Source organism: Bubalus kerabau, chromosome 14 (genome assembly GCF_029407905.1).
Source record: "Bubalus kerabau isolate K-KA32 ecotype Philippines breed swamp buffalo chromosome 14, PCC_UOA_SB_1v2, whole genome shotgun sequence".
Lineage (NCBI taxonomy): Eukaryota > Metazoa > Chordata > Mammalia > Artiodactyla > Bovidae > Bubalus > Bubalus kerabau.
In genome coordinates, this window is record NC_073637.1 from 66,432,164 (window position 1) to 66,452,631 (window position 20,468).

Here is a 20,468-nt window from a genome sequence, read left to right on the forward strand (position 1 = left end):
AACTAAACAACAACCACAACAAAATGCAAATTAGAACCACAATGAGAAACCACCATCAGATCAGATCAGATCAGTCACTCAGTCATGTCTGACTCTTTGCGACCCCATGAATTGCAGCACGCCAGGCCTCCCTGTCCCTCACCGACTCCCGGAGTTCACTCAGACTTACGTCCATCGAGTCAGTAATGCCATCACCTAACCAAATGGCTAAAAATATTTTTAAACATAAAATGCCAAATGCTGGCAAGAATGTGAAGCAGCTAGAACTCTCACATGCTGCTTAGTTCAGGTCAGTTCAGTCGCCCAGTCATGTCCGACTCTTTGTGACCCCATGGACTGCAGCACACCAGGCTTCCCTGTCCATCACCAACTCCCAGAGCTTACTCAAACTCATGTCCATTGAGTCAGTGATGCCATTGAATCATTTCATCCTCTGTCATCCCCTTCTCCTCTCACCTTCAATCTTTCCCAGCATCAGGGTCTTTTCCAATGAGTCACTTCTTCAAATCAGGTGGCCAAAGTATTGGAGTTTCAGCTTCAGCATCAGTCCTTCCAATGAATATTCAGGACTGATTTCCTGTAGGATGGACTGGTTGAATCTCCTTGCAGTCCAAGGGACTCTCAAGAGTCTTCTCCAACACCACAGTTCAAAAGCATCAAATCTTCGGCACTCAGCTTTCTTTATAGTCCAACTCTCACATCCATACATGACTACTGGGAAAATCATAGCTTTGACTAGACAGACCTTTGTTGGCAAAGTAATGCCTCTGCTTTTTAATATGCTGTCTAGGTTGGTCATAACTTTTCTTCCAAGGAGCAAGCATCTTTTAATTTCATGGCTGCAGTCACCATCTGCAGTGACTTTGGAGCCCAAGAAAATAAAGTCTGTCACTCTTTCCATTGTTTCCCCATCTGTTTGCCATGAAGTGATGGGACCAGATGCCATGATCTTAGTTTTCTGAATGTTGAGCTTTAAGCCAACTTTTTTCACTTTCATCAAGAGGCTCTTTAGTTCTTTGCTTTCTGCCATAAGGGTGGTATCATTTGCATATCTGAGGTTATTGATATTTCTCCCAGCAATCTTGATTCCAGCTTGTGCTTCATCCAACCCAGCATTTCTCATGATGTACTCTGCATGTAAGTTAAATAAGCAGGGTGACAATATACAGCATTGATGTACTCCTTTTCCTATTTGGAACCAGTCTGTTGTTCCATGTCCAGTTCTAACTGTTGCTGTTATGAATCTGTTGTTCATACAGATTTCTCAAGAGGCAGGTCAAGTGGTCTGGTATTCCTATCTCTTTCAGAATTTTCCACAGTTTATTGTGATTCACACAGTCAAAGGCTTTGGCATAGTCAATAAAGCAGAAGTAGATGTTTTTCTGGAACTCTGTTGTTTTTTTCATGATCCAGAGGATGTTGGCAATGTCATCTCCATTCCTCTGCCTTTTCTAAATCCAGCTTGAACATCTGGAAGTTCACAGTTCATGTACTGTTGAAGCCAAATACTTCTCATGGGAATGCTTCTCATGGGAATGAAAAATGCTGCTTATGGGAATAAAATGAAAATGCTGCTCATGGGAATGAAAAATGGTACTTCCATTCTGGAAAAGCAGTTGGAAGATTTTAGTAAAGTTAAATATACACTTGCCCTATGACTCGCAGTTCACTCCTGATATTTACCCTAAAGAAATGAAAACATATGTTCACCCAAAAATCTGTGCATGAATCTTAATAGCATATTTTATGAATAGATAAATCTTAGTATTTATCTATTCATAAATACCAAATACTGGGAAAAAAAACCCAAATGCCCTTGAACAAATGAGGGGATAAGCAAGCAGTGATATACCCATGTAAAGGTGTACTACTCAGTAATAAAAAAAGAATGAATCAAAGATACATGCAGCTACATGAATGAATCTCAGTGACATTATGCTGAGTGAAGGAAGCTAGTCGCAAAAGGTTACATATTCTCTGCTTCCACTGATGTGACTTTCCGGGAAAAGTTAAACTGTAAGAACAGAGAATCGATCACCCAAGGCTTGGGGTGAGGGGAGGGTTTGGCTAAAAGGGAAGCAAAAGAGAAAGAACACTTTCTTTTGGCCAACAGTTTGTGATGAAATTGTTCTGTATCCTGACTGCAATGATGGTTATACGAAATTATACACATGTTAGAACTGCACACCAAAAAAGTCCATTTTTACTATTGTAGTTTTTGTTGTTTAGTTGCTAAGTAGTGTCCAACTCTTTTGTGACCTCATGGACTGTAGCTCCTCTGTCCATGCAATTCTCCAGACGAGAATACTGGAGTGGGTAGCCATTCCCTTCTCTGGGTGATCTTCCCGACCCAGAGATTGAACTTGTTCTCCTGATTGGCAAGCGGATTCTTTACCACTGAGCCACCAGGGAAGCCCATTTTTACTATATGTAAATTTTTAAAATAATTGTAAAATAATAGCAATTGATACAGTTTATATAGTTTCAGATAAGACTTTAAGTAACTTTTTAATTGCAAAATGCTAATTATCTTGTTACACATAAACCCTAAGAAAAACATTTGCTGCCAGAACTCACTTAAAAAGGTATGCCTTAGTCCTTGAAGAGCTGCCTACTTTAAAGTCTCCTTTCCTCCCTTTGGTGCCCTCACTTTCTTTCCTATCCCCTCTCAGTTGCTCTGCTCTGTCTCCGCTTCTCTCACTTCCTCCTTTTCTGTGCTTTTGTCTTCATCCTAGCTTAACTGGTCATATATTAACCTGAGGTATGTATTTTACATTATATTTTTTGCCACTTAAAAAGAAAAAAACCAAAAACTTATACTCCTTGTTTTTTTTGTTTTTAGTTGAATGACTTGAACAAAATTAAAATATTCTGTCAAATTACTTAAAGTTGATTTTTACCTGTGAATGATTTTCAACACTGACATTTCCCCCTTAGTTGCTCAGGAGTTCTCAAGAAAAAACAAAAACTTCCTCTTGCTCTGGTCAGGTGAAGAGGCAGATTTTTCTGCTTAAAGTTGATATAACTTTCATTGTCTTACATTATGAAGATGAAAGTTTATATAGTCTAGATCCTTTTTTTGAAAAACAATTACATCAAAAGTGAAATTGCATATTTTTAAAAAATTTCTTTGGAGAGAGGCACGTACAGCAATAGTGCATTCATTTTTAGGTATATAACCCTTCTGAAGTCAACATATTTGTTTGCAACTAAGCAGCTACCCATAAAACAATCATCTCAGAGATTGACTGAAGGTTAACTTACAAATGGTTGGTGACAAACAAGCAGCCATTTGTATGTAAAGGTGATAATCAGGAATTAAATTGAGTATTAGAAAAGATGTCAGACCATGAAGAAAAATAGGTTTGAGAGATTGTATTAAGGAAAAGATTTTACCTAGACTTATATGCTGATCATTTCATGATATATAAAATTATTGAAACATGTTGTACACCCAAGAGTAACATAATATTATAAGTCAATTATACTTCAATAATAAAAGAAATAAAGATGAGCTGTATTAAGAAAAAGAAGAAAAAACTTGCTTGTGGATTTACAAGGTAAAGGCTATAAAAAGTTTGGTAGACTAAGAATTTCTGTACGAATAGAAAATTTGAACCAGCTAATCATATAACAAGATAGCTCTTTTGCATAAACCAAAGAGAAAAGATGTCTTACTCTTATCTCCATTGCCATCTTCATGTTTTATTCCACTGTCCTTTTCATCTTCATCTTCTGAGTTTTCTACTTCCTGAATAGCCATCCTTTTCCCCTTGGTTTGAGTCTTAGATACAGGTTCAGAATTTTTCAGATCTCTTTCAACCTCTGACAAGGTTTTCTACAACATAATCACCATGTTAAAGAAAATTTTTTTTCTTTAGTAAAAAATACAACTATTCTTGCAGGTAATAATATGAAGATATTGAAAAGTGAATAAAGATAACTAAGATAAAGCTTTTTATGGTGGTCTTTATTTTTCTTTTCAAACAACTTCATTGATTTCTCTGATTATAATTATATATTTCTATTATAAAAAATTAAAGTATAACAAGCATAGAAAGGGAAAAAAAACTATCTGCAATCTCATCTCTCAGATAAACTACTGATATTCTGATGATCATCTTCCTAGATATGTTTGTATGCGTATAAACTTGCAGACATGTCCAAAAGTTTTATAAAAATTAAACCATACTGCTGCTGCTGCTAAGTCACTTCAGTCATGTCCGACTCTGTGCGACCCCATAGACGGCAGCCCACCAGGCTCCCCCGTCCCTGGGATTCTCCAGGCAAGAACACTGGAGTGGGTTGCCATTTCCTTCTCCAATGCATGAAAGTGAAAAGTGAAAGTGAAGTCGCTCAGTCGTGTCCAACTCTTAGCGACCCCATGGACTGCAGCCTACCAGGCTCCTCCATCCATGGGATTTTCCAGGCAAGACTACTAGAGTGGGGTGCCATTGCTTTCTCCAAAACCATACTACACATGCTTTTAAAGAGTAATATTTAAAGGTTCAGCAGATTTACTTGTATCCCATCATAAAGGAAATCAACCCTTAATATTCATTGGGAGGACCGATGGTGAAACTGAAGCTCCAATACTTTGTCCACCTGATGCAAACAACTGACTCATTTGAAAAGATCCTGGTGCTGGGAAAGACTGAAGGTGGGAGGAGAAGGGGATAACAGAGGATGAGACGGTTGGATGGCATTACTGACTTGACAGACATGAGCTTCAAGCTTATGCAGTTACCCTGGCCACCAAGTTCCATGGGGGCAGCAGAAGGCCCAGATAGGTACTACACACTCAGTGGGTTTGTATCACAGCTGAGGAATCTCACATTTAGAAAACTCAACACCCATATTTTATAATGTTGTTGTTGTTCAGTCGCCCAGTCATGTCCAACTCTCTGCGACCCCATGGACTGCAGCACTCCAGGCTTCCCTGTCCTTTACTATACCTCCTGGAGTTTGCTCAAACTCATGTCCATTGAGTTGATGCCATCCAACCATCTCAGCCTTCACATATGAAAAGCCAGCTCACTGGAAAAGACCCTGATGCTGGGAAGGACTGAGGGCAGGAGGTGAAGGGGGAAACAAAGGCTGAGATGGCTGGATGGCATTGACTCAATGGACATGAGTTTGAGTAAACTCCAGGAGCCAAACTGTTGCAAAGAGTTGGACATGACTGGGCGACTGAACAACAACAACATTATAAAATATGGGTGTTGGGACATGAGTTTGAGCAAGCTCCGGGAGTTGGTGATGAACAGGGAAGCCTTGGCTCATTGGCTTGCCATGCCATGAGTAACAAAGTCTTCTGTGCCTGACCCAGGAGTCCTGTATATTCTTCTAGGCCACCTTGCTAAGTTTTAAATAGGGTAAAGTCTCAGACCCTTCATAGTTTTTGACACTTACCTCCACTCTCTAGGTCTGAACACAGATCCCCTAAGTACATATCTGAGTCAGTTTACTGTCAATGATGCTATGCTTACCATACAAATTAAAGGAAGAAACACTCTTTCATGGCCATTAAGCTCATGCCTAATCCTACCTAGGAACTTCTACACCACTCTGCATAATAAACTGAAATTGGCTCAAAGAAAAGGATTGCCTACAACGCTGCAGGAAAGAGAAAATTATTTATCCTTTAGGAGTAGGTTAATGATTTTGGACAGTTTAAGAGCCTGCTTTCTTTCACTTCAAATACATGTTAACACCGCGGGGTGTCTGAGATGTATCTACAATTTAAAGTTGTGTCCTATTCATTCCTCAGTATCATTTATCCAGCAAGGCTGGTATCATCTTAACATAAACCCAGAAAAAGCAAACTATAGAATTAGGTGAGGGATTGCTTTCTGTACTTACTTTGGCCAACTCATTATCAGGTTCAACAGCCAGTACTTTATTCAAGTCTTCTATAGCTTCCTGGAGCTTGTTTTGATGCTTATATGTGGTGGCACGGCGCAGGAGAGCTGAAAATTTACCATAATAAAAGTTATATTTCTTAACATATGGCATTCTGATTATGACACATTCTTCAAGGGGAAGAATTTAGAATGCAATTGTGCAAACTAGACCCATTTTAAGATTCTTACAAATATAGAAAATGATCCTGAGGTCAAACAGAAGAGGCTGCAATAAAAAATTGTCCCTTCCAACAGCCTGGCCCTCTGACAGCTCCAGGCTCTGCCAGTTCCCCCAAGGCTGAGAGACTCCACATCTTAACCCTTTGAAGGCACCATGCTGTGCTACAATATTGGGAAGCTCTTCAGTAAATAATATGTTCCTCCTTATAATCATCATGACTATTATTTCTACTTTCTGAAAACTTAAAAAGCCTTTCACTTAAATGTGGTATTTATATTAATAACCAAGCACCTAACTCAGAATATGGGTCCTTAGTGAAGTCTTTATAGCAATCTAAAATGAATAGGAACAGAGAGAATCTTGGTGTTTAAGTCCAGCTAAGTTCAGAAATTGCACACTTTGGTAAACTGTATCAGAGAATTTTTGAAGGTTACAGCATCTAATTTGATAATTTTTAATACCAAAATGAATCATGATTAATTATGCCATAAGAGAACTTTGTGTAGTAAGCCATGATTTTGAAAAGAATCAGGCTTTGTAATTCTGGAATTTATATCTGATTCTGTAATTTAATTCTGTAATTTATATCTGATTTATTTTAATAACACTATTTTAAAACATAAATTTGGCTAGTTTGATTTTAGTCTTAGAATGAGCCAGGAAAATCTAGAGGATAAATCATTTCATCATTAATATAAAAAAATTATAGCATAAGTACAAATTGAGCTATTACTGTTCCTATTCAGATTTCAGAAGGCACTGTCCATAAAGAAATATTCATGATATAACAATTACCATTTTAAAAAACTCTTTATTTTTGGAGATAATTTCAGATTTACAGAAAGTTGCAAAGCTAATACAGACAGTTCTCATATACCCCAACCCAGCTTTAAGGCTAACATCTTACATAACTATGATATATTTGCCAAAACTAAGAAATATTGTTAACTAAACATTAGACTTTATGTGGATTTCACCAATTTTTCCACTAATGTCTGTTTTCTGCTTCAGGTTATAACCATATACTATGCTGCATTTAGAACAATTAATTTTTGAGTAAAAAATAGTTTCAAAGAGGATGATATTTATCCACTTAAGAAAATCTAAGAATTCTTAATGTTTTATGGCCATACTGATTACTAGATTTGGCTCTGTCAAACTTGTTTTTTTATATAGTGAAGATTCTGGTGCTTAAGAAATTATTCAAATGGGGAAAAATGAAAATGGAAGACCATTCTAGTGCAGAAGAGTAGCACAGTGGTTGAATGTGGACTCTGGAGTCTCATCCAGTGTCAAGTCCTGGCTGTCACTTGCCAGCTGGGTGATGTCAGGTGAGTTGTTCAGTCCCCCAGTGTGTCCATGTCCCTTTGTAAAATGAGTGTGCTAGTAACAGCTGTTGGTGTTTAGTTGCTAAATCATGTCTAACTCTTTTGTGAACCCATGGGCTGTGTAGTCTGCCAGTCTCCTCTGTCCTTGAGATTTCCCAGGCAAGAATACTGGAGTGGGTTGCCATTGCCTTCTCCCGGGGATCTTCCCAACCCAGGGATCAAACTCGTATCTCCTGCATTGGCATGTGAGTTCTTTATCACTAAGCCACCTGGCAAGTCCACTAAAAACAGTACCTGCACCTTTACTGAGCTGTTGTGAAAAGTAATGGAGTTAATATATGTACTGCATGGCACAGGGCCTGGCACAGTGGTGGTGTGGAGACTGTAAAACCTTTACTGGGCACCTGCCTAAAGCTAGGCCCCCACCCGTATGCTGTGATAGAGACAACATCCAAGCAAAGAAGAACTTTACTGGGGAGGGAGGGCATCCGTGACGATGACGGTTGGGCTGATGCACCAGGATCCATCCTCAGCGCACCCATGGTTTCCGCCCACCCATGTCTGTAGGCATGTGGAAAAAAAAGTAAGTGGTTGTATTTATCTGAATCCATAGTATTTAGAAATAGAATGAATCTATTATAATTTATGCCTCTCCCTTTTGGAATGACTCCTTGGTAACAGAAAAGGAGAGGAGAGTCTGACTTGCATACTTCAGGCTTGGACCGCAAGAAGGTAGTGTAGGAAATCAGAACAGAGGACGGGTGTTGGTGGAAAGATGTAGTCAGCTCTGGACACACTTAATTTAAAATGGTCTATGGACATCTAGGTGGAAAACCCAAAAAGCAGCTGGTGGAACGTTCTAGAGCTCTGGTGTGAGCTTATTAATAAATATTTAAAAAATCATATTTAAATTTATTTTTTAGATAAAAAGATACAGTTCAATAAGCCAGTCAGAAAAAGATAAATACTGTATGATTTAATTTGTATGAGGTACCTAGGATAATAAAATCACAGAGACAGAGAGTAGACTGGTGGTTGCCAGAGGCTGGGGTGGGTAGAGAGGATAAAGAGTTGCTGTTTCATGGGTACATTTTCAAGATTTAAAAAGTTCTGCAGGTGGACAGTAGAGCTGACTGCACAACAATATGAATGTACTTAAGACCACTGAACCCTGTACTTAAAAATGACTAAGATGGTAAAAGTTTGTGCTATGTCAATTTTACCACAATTTTTTAAAAATTGAAAGGAAACAAAACCCCCACAAACTACAGTTCAAATGCAAGCGTGAGATATTTGTTTAAAAACGCATGTAGGACTTCCCTGGTAGTCCAGTGGTTAAGAATCCAGCTGCCAATGCAGGGAACGTGGGTTTGATCCCTGGTTGGGGAAATAAGATCCAACAGACTGAGGGGAGCTAAACCCATGCACCACAACTACTGAAGCCCACGTGCTCTAGAGCCCTGCTGCACGACAAGAGAAGCCGCCGCGGTGAGAAGACTGCGCATCACAACGAAGAGTGGCCCCCACTCGCCACAGCTAGAGAAAGCTTGCGGGCAGCCATGAAGACCCAGTGCAGCCAAAAAGAATTAAAAACAAAAACATATACACTTTGTTCAATCATCTGGGATTACTAGCTACATCAGTGCAAGTAATTAAGAAGTTAAATCCCAAGTTAAACTTGAAATGCAAAGTAACTTGAGGAAGGTAATGATTCACATATAGAAATTTGAGTTTATTTGAATTTTTTTTAGTGTAAACATTGGAGAAGGCAATGGCACCCCACTCCAGTACTCTTGCCTGGAAAATCCCATGGATGGAGGAGCCTGGTAGGCTGCAGTCCATGGGGTCGCTGAGGGTTGGACACAACTGAGCAACTTCACTTTCACTTTTCATTTTCATGTATTGGAGAAGGAAATGGCAACCCACTCCAGTGTTCTTGCCTTGAGAGTCCCAGGGACAGGGGAGCCTGGTGGGCTGCTGTCTGTGGGGTCACACAGAGTTGGACACGACTGAAGTGACTTAGCAGCAGTGTAAACATAATGAGTGTCTACAGATGACCTTCAACAGATGGTGTGGCAAATTTAAAGGTATTCTATGAATATTTTTTACCCTTTAAGTTCCCAGGTTCTAACTCCAAGACTTTTTCACAGTCCTGAAAAGCACTGTTCCAGTTCTGCAGTTTGAGTTCTGCTTGAGCACGATTGTTGTAAGCTGCTACTGTGGGAAGCACGGATAAGCTCCTGTAAAAGAGACACTTTTTAAAAGTTTTTAATATTTTATTGTGGTAGAATGTATGAAAGAGACATTAATGTCAACAAGCGAATGACAGGAAAACATAAAATGGAGGAACTCAGCTAAAGTTAGAAGCTAAAACAATCACAGCTCGTGTTGTGGGTGGAATTGCGTCCCCTTAAATTGGTATGTTGAAGTCCCACCCCCCAGCACCTCAGGATATAACTACACTTGGAGATAGTCTTGAAAGAGATGATTAAGTTAAAGTGAGGTCATGAGGGTGTTTCCTAATCCAATATGACTAGTATCCTTATAAGAAGACACACCTAGAGGAAAGATCACTTGAGACACAGAGGGAAGATGGCCACAGACAAGCCAAGGAGAGAGGCCTTAGAAGAAACCAACCCTGCAGAGAGTCCTTGATGTCAGACTTCTAGCCTCCAGAGCTGTGAGACAATACATTTCTGTTGTTTAAGTCAATCAGTTTGTGGCAGTTTGCAGGGCTGCTGCTGCTGCTAAGTCACTTCAGTTGCGTCTGACTCTGTGCGACCCCTGAGATGGCAGCCCACCAGGCTCCTCCGCCCATGGGATTTTCCAGGCAAGAACATTGGAGTGGGTTGCCATTTCCTTCTCCAATGCATGAAAGTGAAAGTGAAGTCGCTCAGTCGTGTCCGACTCTGAGCGACCCCACTACCAGGCTCTTCCGTCCATGAGATTTTCCAGGCAAGAGTACTGGAGTGGGGTGCCATTGCCTTCTCCGAGTTTGCAGGGCAGCCCCAGCAAATTAACACAGCATGGGCTGTCAAAATTAATATCATAAAATTCTACAAACTACTAAATCAACGTTTAGACAGATGCTTAAGTTTCTAGTGAAAAGGTTTAAAATTGATTCTGGCTTTAGAAGTGACATGATCATTTAAATACCCATATTGTTGCTGCTAAGTCGCTTTAGTTGTGTCCGCCTCTTTGCAACCCTAGGGACCATAGCCCGCCAGGCTCTTCTGTCCATGGGATTCTCCAGGTAAGAATACTGGAATGGGTAGCCATTCCCTTCTCCAGGGGATCTTCCCAACCCAGGGATCAAACCCAAATCTTCCGCATTGCAGGCGGATTCTTTACCATCTGAGCCACCCTTAAATACCCACACAGATCTCCTCAAAAAAAGCCAGTTTAGTTAACATCAATTTTTTTTTTCTTTTTTTTACTCTTTGGGGACAATTTCCTAGTTTAAAAAAAAACAAAAAAAAAAACACAAGCAAATAGTGATCAACCACAACTAATACCCTTTGTTAGATTATTATTGTGTTAACAGACACAAATTAGTCTGCTATCTAAAAGTAGATTTAACTCTTAGGAAATAATCATAATCTTACCAAAGGATTTTAACTGAAGGAAACAGAAAAGAGCAGTAGTAGTTGAGGAATACAGACCTTAAGAGAGTAAGTTTTGCTACACTAAGGGTATGAATGCAATATAATTAATGAAAAGAAGAATTTTAAACCTACCTGGCTATTGCTTATAAAATTGATTTGAAATGTTGTAGAATAATGTATTTGCTAGGGACTTCCCAGGTAGTCCAGTGGCTAAAACTCTATGCTCCCAATCCAATGGGCCAGGGAGTTCAATCCCTGGTTGGGAAACTATATCCTGCATGCTGCAACTAAGAGCCTGCATACTGCAACTAAAAGATTCCACACGGCACAGTGGAGACCTACGACGCTGCCTTCCGCGACTGAGACCTAGTGCAGTCAAATAAATAAATACTCTCTATATAGTTTTAAAATAATGTACTCCTAAATATAGGAATGATAAGGGTATTGGTACACTGAATCTTCTAAATCCAGAGTTATAATATAAGATAAAAACAGAAAACTCACAGGGCGTCCATTTATTAAGATCATTAGTGGAGATTTCCCAGGCAAAAATACTGGAGTGGGTTGTCATTTCCTTCTCCAGGGGATCTTCCCAACCTAGGGATCGAACCTACATCTCCTGCATTGGCAAGCAGATACTTTATTGCTGAGTCACCTGGGAAGCCCCACAAGATCATTAAAGATGAACATAAATAAATCACTGGAGAAGGAAATGGCAACCCACTCCAGCGTTCTTGCCTGGAGAATCCCAAGGATGGCAGAGCCTGGTGGGCTGCCATCTATGGGGTCACACAGAGTCAGACATGACTGAAGTGACTTAGCATAGCATAGCATAAATAAATCACATGGTTGGGTAGCAATCAAACATAGAAAATACATGTAAGAATAAATAACACAAGAGCCTGACACTGAGTACCTCCCACATGCCAGACACTAAACATTAAACTCACTCAATCCTCATTATAATGCACAGAGGAGGAATTACTGCTTTCCCAGTCTTACAGATGAGAAAACAGATGGGGCAGGAAGGTTAAGTAACATGCCCAAGGCCACAGGCTTGAAAATGGTAGAGTTAAGGTTCAGACGTCTGTGGTTTACTCTAGCACCTGTTCTCTTTACCATCATGTTACCCTGCCTTTCAGCAACTTGTTTTATTTAATCCTCACAGCTGCTCTGAGGTTGGCACTATTATAGTCTCATCACATTGAGATGTCTGAGACAAAAGAGGTGAAAAATCTACCCAAGGTCTGAAAAGTGGCAGTGTGAGTTCCCTTAACCATTGTAATATGCTGCTTTAATTCTTCACCTCTATGATTTCTTCAAAGAGGAAAACAAGAAAAAGTTTGTTCCCTGTAATAGGCAAGAGATTCTCCACTGGTGGAAATCTATAAGAAGAGAGAAAACAATACCAGAGCTGACATCCACCTGCCCAAACAGGGGAGGTTGAACTGAATGAATGATACCTCAATATTCTCTTTACTTTGTATGTTCACTTCAACAGTTTAGAGACACAAACGTTAAAAAAAAAAAACAAAAAACACAAAACTTCTTCCAAAGGTGGAAGCACGATTTTACAGCATTTAGTTCTATTAATAAGATAGCATTCGTGGTTCCATAAGCACAGTTTGTCTATAACAGTATTTTAAGAAGTTAGTTTACTTTTCACAGACTATAAGAGCTTCATACATTCATACAAGCATACAACGAACGTGTACTGTGAACCAGGTGTTGGCTGGGCATTAGAGGTCCAGTGGTATTTTAAAAAATGACAAGTGGGCTCAATCTTACAGACTTTATAGTCCAGTTAGTGCCAGATCACACAAATTTGAATCATACCTCCAACAGACATTACAAAGATGTAAAATTACTATATGGGTTTGCAAATTTGGCAGTGGCGGGGGTGGGGGGCATTGGTGTGGTAATTGAGTCGGGTGGAGGTTTAACCTGGTCTGAGAAGTAAAGGAAAACTTCACAAAAGAAGTAAGGCATGGGCTGAGATCTGGATAATAAGTTAGAATTAACTAAATAACAAGTAGAGGAAAGAGTATTCTAGACAGAGGCTCAATATATGCAAAGGCCCTGTGGTTGGGAGGTAGTACCATAAAATACTAGAGCCAGGCAGTCTACTATAGAACCTGAGTTTTTAACCTCTATCCTGAATGAACTTTCTGTTGAGTTCCATCCAGACAGCTTCTATTTCCTCTGTAAAATAGTAAAGTTAGAAACTCTGTCAAACATGGGAGTGGAGTGGGAGCTTGGAGTTTTAAGAAAAGTATTGAGAAAACAAGGCAAGCACAAGTGAAAATGAAAGTGAAGTCACTCAGTTGTGTCCGACTCTTTGTGATCCCATGGACTGTAGCCTGCCAAACTCCTCCACCCATGGGATTTTCCAGGCAAGAATACTGGAGTGGGTCGCCATTTCCTTCTCCAGGGGATCTTCCTGACCCAGGGATCGAACCCTGGTCTCCTGCACCACAGGCAGACTCTTTACTGTCTGAGCTAAACACAAGTGAATATATGATAAATTGCAAGTACCATATACTGAGTGATTATGACACATTATTTAGCTTATTTATATCATTTCAACAATTAAACACTATCATTTTTTAAATGACAAGATTAAACCACATCAAAAATCTGCTCACCGAGTATAGTACTTTACAGCTTCTTCATAATCTCCTGACTTAAAAGCTTCATTTCCTTTTTCCTTTTCACGCGTAGCCAGAAAAACCTTTTCCTTTTCAGTTAGACCTATAAATAAATGTTATCTGCTGTAAGTAAAAATATAACTTAATAGAATTTTCCAAATTTAAATCCAAAAATGCTTATTTTAACAGAAGCAGAAAACTATAAAAACAAATAAAAGCAAATAAAAGGTTTCCTAAGTTTACGATATTTCTATTCTTTTTAATCATTCAGAATTTTTGAAGGTTTAGATTTCTCAATAATTGTTTTGCTTTACTTTAAACGTACTATGTACCTGTGGACTTCAAGTGAACAGAAAGTGCTCCATCTTTTTGTTTTGAGGAAAAGAAATTTGAAGGATTTGGACAAAAAAGATTTGAAAAAGAGAATGAAAACTGAATCATGGTAAAAACAATATAGGTTTACATATTCATATATTTTAAAGTCTTATTACACTTAAGTATCATAACTATTATTACTCATAAAATTAAGAAGTTTAAGGATAGAATGGAATTTGTTAGAGGTGATCAGCCCTAGGAGAAAATTCATAAACTTTTTATGGAAATACACAGCTCTTAAAGAGAATGTCTTTGGGTCAACAGCTTTTATTATCATTCAAAAAAGGTAAAGATTGCTGCTGCTGCTGCTGCTAAGTCGCTTCAGTTGTGTCCGACTCTGTGTGACTCCATAGATGGCAGCCCACCAGGCTCCCCCGTCCCTGGCATTCTCCAGGCAAGAACACTGGAGTGGGTTGCCATTTCCTCCTCCAATGCATGAAAGTGAAAAGTGAAAGTGAAGCCACTCAGTCGTGTCCAACCCTTAGCAACCCCATGGACTACAGCCTACCAGGCTCCCCTATCCATGGGATTTTCCAGGCAAGAGTACTGGAGCGGGGTGCCATTGCCTTCTCCAGTAAAGACTACTAAATCATTCCTATTTTCCCCCCATTACCTGCTGTATCTAGTCTTGTCTCAATTTTAGACAAATGTGATTTGTTGTTTATTACAGTTCTTTCTTTATCTTCATCAAGTTTTGCACATTCTTTTTCCACGTCAAATCTTAAATGAAAAATAATAAAAAACTAGAAAAAAGCTCAATACAAACAAGAGAATAAAACTTATTATTGATACGCTTGTATCTGTATCACTGTGCCTTTAGAAATAATATTCCAAAAATATATGGTAGGTTTGTATTAGATGTCACCTGTATTTTTTCCTAAAAAACAGAATTTAGCGAGGACTTAAATTTTAATCAGACCTAAATTGTGCAGAACTTTGTTATTACAGTAGTGACTAATTTATCTTAATTTAAAAATTTGTTATTTTGGATGGGTAAATATTGCATTAGTTATTTTTGGTTACTCATAAATAAAAGGATGCCGTAGTTTTTTATTTAATGAAGAAACAAAATCAAGAGTGCTTAATCCAAATACTCTTAGTACTCTACTGACATAACTTACATTTGATATGTTCAGGTTTAAAATAATTAAGGAGTTATTACAGTATTTTATGACAGTGAATTTTTACTGACAATTTTATATAAAGAAATATAAAACATACTTATCCCACTCTGCATAATCTCTCGGAATTTTCTTTTTAGCTGGTCTACTTTTAGAATTCTTTTCCTAAAAGAATAAAATTATATTTTATGAGATATTTAATATAAGATTAGCATATTTTCCTATAAAGGTGAAGCATTGGCTTAAGATACATGAATTGAATGGATAAGAATAAGTTACCCTTGAAGATAGGACAGTTTCAGGATTATAATTATTAACATAATAATACACAGCAGATTAATTATGAGAGTGATGAATAGGACTTTAGGTACATATGTAAAACTTTAAAACTTACATGTATGAAATGTGATTATTATTGATTTTCTTATAATGAAAAAATATGAAACTATCATTCATTCTTTTAAAACCTAGGCATTGAAGAAATAGCTAGTTTGCTGTATTAGAGCTGTTTTGCTTACAATGACAGATACCCAAGTTGGACTAATTTTGTTTAAAAAGAATAATTTACTGGCTTATGTAACCAAATGGATGAAAGGGCTGGGATACTGCTGGATAAAGGATTCATATACCCTCTCTCTATAGCTCTTCCTCTCTCCACCTGTCTTCTCTTCCCTAGAAGTCTCTGCTTCTCTCTGCCTGATTGCTTGCTTTCTCTATGCAGTAGGAAATGTGGCTACACTCAGTCTGGGATTATAACCTCACCGGCTTCCCAATCAGAAGGGAAAAGGAGACTGACTCTTCTCCCCATCTTTAGTTAGAGAAATCCCAGGGAAGGACTCTGATTAGCTAGTTTGTGTTATGGGCCCATCACTGACCAATCCCTAGCTTTGTGTCATTAAGTGGCTCAACCCAGGTCACATGCCCACTGCAAGCACCAGAAGGGAATGTTAAGCAAACAACAGCTTAAAAATAGTTTCTTAAAAATCATCATTTGAAATCATCTGAATGGATACACAAGCACAATTCTGTAATATTATACACTGGTCATTAGGGGTTAACACAGGTCTTCCAAATATTCCTATATTTCATTATACAATTAAAAATCATATCTGTTAAAATTTTCATGGTGACCACCAACAGGCACATGAAAAGATGTTCAACGTCACTAAACATCAGGGAAATGCAAATTAAAACCATGAGATATCACCTCACACCTGTCAGAATGGCTATCATCAAAAAGACCAGAAACAACAAATGTTGGAAAGGATGTGGAGAGAAGACAACTCTTGTACACTGTTGATAAGAACATAAATTGGTGCATCCACTGTGGGAAACGGTATGACGGTTTCTCAAAAAACTAAAAATAGAACTACCATATGATCCAGCAGTTCCACTCCAGGGTATATACCAAATATTGCTGCTGCTGCTAAGTTGCTTCAGTCGTGTCCGACTCTGTGCGATCTCATAGACAGCAGCCCACCAGGCTCCCCCTCCCTGGGATTCTCCAGGCAAGAACACTGGAGTGGGTTGCCATTTCCTTCTCCAACGCATGAAAGTGAAAAGTGAAAGCGGAAGTCGTTCAGTCATGTCCGACTCTGCGACCCCATGGACTGCAGCCTACCAGGCTCCTCCATCCATGGGATTTTTCAGGCAAGAGTACTGGAGTGGGGTGCCATTGCCTTCTCCTACCAAATATTAGGTTGGTACAAAAGTAATTGTGGTTTTGAATTGTGAATTTTAAATCATTACAACTAGGTTCAAACACATCTTTATTAATCAAAATAGGAAGTGTTACAATCAACACATTTTTTTTGCCAATGAGAAATAAGTTTGTTTATTCTTGTAGCATAAAAATCTGTGCTTCAGGATTTGATAAACTCTTGGAAAGCATTTTCTGCACCCTGCTGGTAGTGGAAGTGTTTTCCCTGCAAAAAGTTGTCTAGATGCTTGAAGGAGTGGTAGTCAGTTGGCAAGAGGTCAGGTGAATATTGCGGACGCTTCATTCAACTTCTGAAGCATCGGTTGTCATGGAGAAGAATTGGGCCCTTGCTGTTAACCAATGCCACCTGCAAGTATTGTAGTTTTTGGTGCATCTCATAGATAGGCTGAACATATACTTCTCACATGTAATGATTTTGCTGGGATTCAGAAAGCTGTAGTGGATCAGATAGGCAGCAGACCACCATGACCATGACCTATTTTTGGTGGAAGTTTGACTTTGGGTAGTGCTTTGGAGCTTCTTCTCAGTCCAGCCATTGAGCTGGTCATCTCCAGTTGTCATATAAAATCCAATTTTCATTGCACACCTCAATTTGATCAAGAAATGGTTCGTTGTGGTTGTGTAGAATAAGCAAAGACAACACTTCAAAAGAACAATTTTTTTGATTTGTGGTCAGCTCATGAGGCACCTACTTATCGAGCTTTTTCACCTTTCCAATTTGCTTCAAATGCCAAATGACGGTAGAATGGTTGACATTGAGTTCTTCATGTAGTTTTAAGAGGATCAGTTTCAAAGATTTCTCTCAATTGGTCATCATCAACTTCCAATGGCTGGCCACTATGCTCCTCATCTTTAAGGCTCTCCTTTCCTTTGCAAAAATTCTTGAACTACCATTGCATTGTACATTCATTAGCAGTTCCTGGGCCAAGTACATTGCTGATGTTGCCAGATGTCTCCGCTGCTTAACAACCATTTTGAACTTGAATGAAAAAGTCACTTGAATTTGCTCTTTGTCTAACAACATTTCTATGAAAAAGTGAAAGTTGCTCAGTTGTGTCCGACTCTTTGCAACCCTATGGACTACACAGTCCATGGAATTCTCCAGGCCAGAATACTGGAGTGGGTAGCCGTTCCCTTCTCCAGAGGATCTTCCCAACAAAGGGCTAGAACCCAGGTCTCCCACATTGCAGGCTTATTCTTTACCAGTTGAGCCACAAGGAAGCCCAAGAATATTGGAGTGGATACCCGATTTGAACCAGGGTCTCCTGCATTGCAGGTGGATTCTTTACCAACTGAGTAAAATAAACAGCAAATAACTACAGCCATGAAATTAGAAAATGATTGCTTCTTGGCAGGAAAGCTATGACAAGCCTAGATATTGTATTAAAAAGCAAAGACATCACTTTGCCAACAAAGGTCCATATAGTCAAGGCTATGGTCTTTCCATTAGTCATATATGGATATGAGAGATGGATCATGAAGAAGGCAGAACACTGAAGAGCTGATGCTTTTGAACTGTGGTGCTAGAGAAGACTCTTCAGAGTCTCTTGGACAGCAAGGAGATTAAACCAGTCAATCTTAAAGGAAATCAACCCTGAATACTCATTGGAAGGACTGATACTGAAGCTGAAGTTCCAATATGTTAGCCACCTGATGCAAAGAGCAGACTCACTGGAAAATACTCTGATGCAGGGAAAGACTGAAGGCAGAAGAAGAGGGTGACAGAGGATGAGATGGTTGGATAGGATCACTGATTCAATAGACATGAACTTGGGCAAATTCTGGGAGATGGTGAAGGACAAGGAGCCTGGCATGTTGCAGTCCATGGGGTCTCAAACAACAAAAACAAGTCATTAGCAAAAAAACATAAAGCAGGAAATTCAAATTAAGATGATGTATAATATAACCACATTTAAGAATGTATTCCAATATCAAACAGCAAAGTTCAACAATGCAAAACTGCAATTACCTTTGCACCAACCTAATAAAATGAAAACACTAATTTGAAAAGATAAATGCACCCCAATATTCACAGCAGCATTATTTACAATTACCAAGATCTGGAAGCAACCTAAGTGTCTATCAACAGATGAATGAATCAAGAAGAAGTAGCATATACATACAATAGAATACTACTAAGCCATAAAAAAGAATGAAATTTTGCCATGTGGAAAAACATTCGTGAATTTGAAGGCTATTATGCTAAGTGAAATAAGTCAGGCAGAGAAAGACAAATATTATATGATACCACTTGTATGTGGAATACAAAATATAAAACAAATTAATAAATATAACAAACAGGAAACAGACTCACAGACATAGAAAACTGGTGGTTACCAGTAGGGAGAGAGAAGGTGAAAGTGGGGATTAGGAGGTACAAACTATTATGTACAAGATAAATAAGGTACAAGGATATACTGTAAAATACAGGGAATACAGCCAATATATTATATTAACTATAAATGGAGTAAACCTTTAAAAATTGTGAATTACTATAAGACCTATAACTTGTATAATACCATACATCAACTATATCTCAATTTAAAAAAAAAAATTAAAACTACTCACAGAGCTCATCATAAAAGTCATTAAGTGTCTCCCCTAAGGGGAAATTTTTTTTTGTCACAAGCATCTATCTGAGAGCCCCCCAAGAATATGAAGTACTGTGAATTCCACCTGAAAGCTCAGATTTTACCACTGGCAACTAATACCATTCATTGTTTTCCTTGAAGTGACAGACCATTTCATTCATTTATAAGAAAATGTCTGCCAAAAACTGAACTCTGAACAACCATAGCCGGTCAGTCGTCTCTTAAAGTAAAAGTTGTTCCAGGAAAAAGTTGCTAATTCGGCTGACAGTCAGTCACACAAGTGGGTTTTCTTATGATGATCATCGTATTTCATTTCACAGTGAAGTGCTTTCTGTGAAGTCTGCATTTTGTCACACAGAATATTAAAAAGATATGTCTTCAAGGTATCATATATAACAAAAAGAATACATTTTTTGTTGTTTCATCAAAGACATTTTTAAGGTAAATAGGAATTTCTTACTATGAGTGCATAGCAGTGGAGCAAACAATGACCGCTAGTTCAGTTAGTGCCACTGCCTTACTTCACGGTAAGGCACCAGCAGTTTTGGGCATCCCTGGGGGTTCAGGGGTAAGGAATCTGCCTGCCAATGCAGGAGAAGTGGGTTTGATCCCTGGGTCAGGAAGATCCCCTGGAGAAGGAAATGGAAACCCACGCCATTATTTTTGTCTGGGAAATCCAATGGACACGGGAGCCTGGTGGCTACAGTCCATGACGTCACAAAGAGCTGGACATGACTTAATGACTAAACAGCAACCAGCAGTTTTACCCTTAGGGTAAAAGTCAATGAAGTGAAAGAGACAAAGCATTATTTTATAAAAGAGTTTTAAAAATAACATTGACTTTATGGATCCCCTAGAAGGATCTCAGGGATAACCAGCATCCTTGGACCATACTTTGAGAACCACATTAGTCTGTCTACTCCTACTGGACTACAGTAAGGACATGGAGGAAATATTATTCATTGTTATAGTTTCGGGATACAGTCTTAGCACACA

The 20,468-nt window shown here is 38.7% G+C and overlaps 1 protein-coding gene across 1 annotated transcript in view; it reads right to left on the minus strand.

Moving 5' to 3' along the window:
- Positions 1 to 20,468, minus strand: part of SPAG1 (sperm associated antigen 1) — an 84,344-nt gene that overhangs the window by 46,501 nt on the left and 17,375 nt on the right. The window contains exons 5-10 of the mRNA XM_055546523.1: positions 15,262 to 15,326; positions 14,654 to 14,760; positions 13,663 to 13,768; positions 9,522 to 9,652; positions 5,863 to 5,969; positions 3,679 to 3,838 (exon numbers count right to left, since the gene is read on the minus strand). Of these exons, the coding sequence (XP_055402498.1) occupies positions 3,679 to 3,838; positions 5,863 to 5,969; positions 9,522 to 9,652; positions 13,663 to 13,768; positions 14,654 to 14,760; positions 15,262 to 15,326 (676 nt within the window). The remainder of the gene's footprint in view (positions 1 to 3,678; positions 3,839 to 5,862; positions 5,970 to 9,521; positions 9,653 to 13,662; positions 13,769 to 14,653; positions 14,761 to 15,261; positions 15,327 to 20,468) is intronic.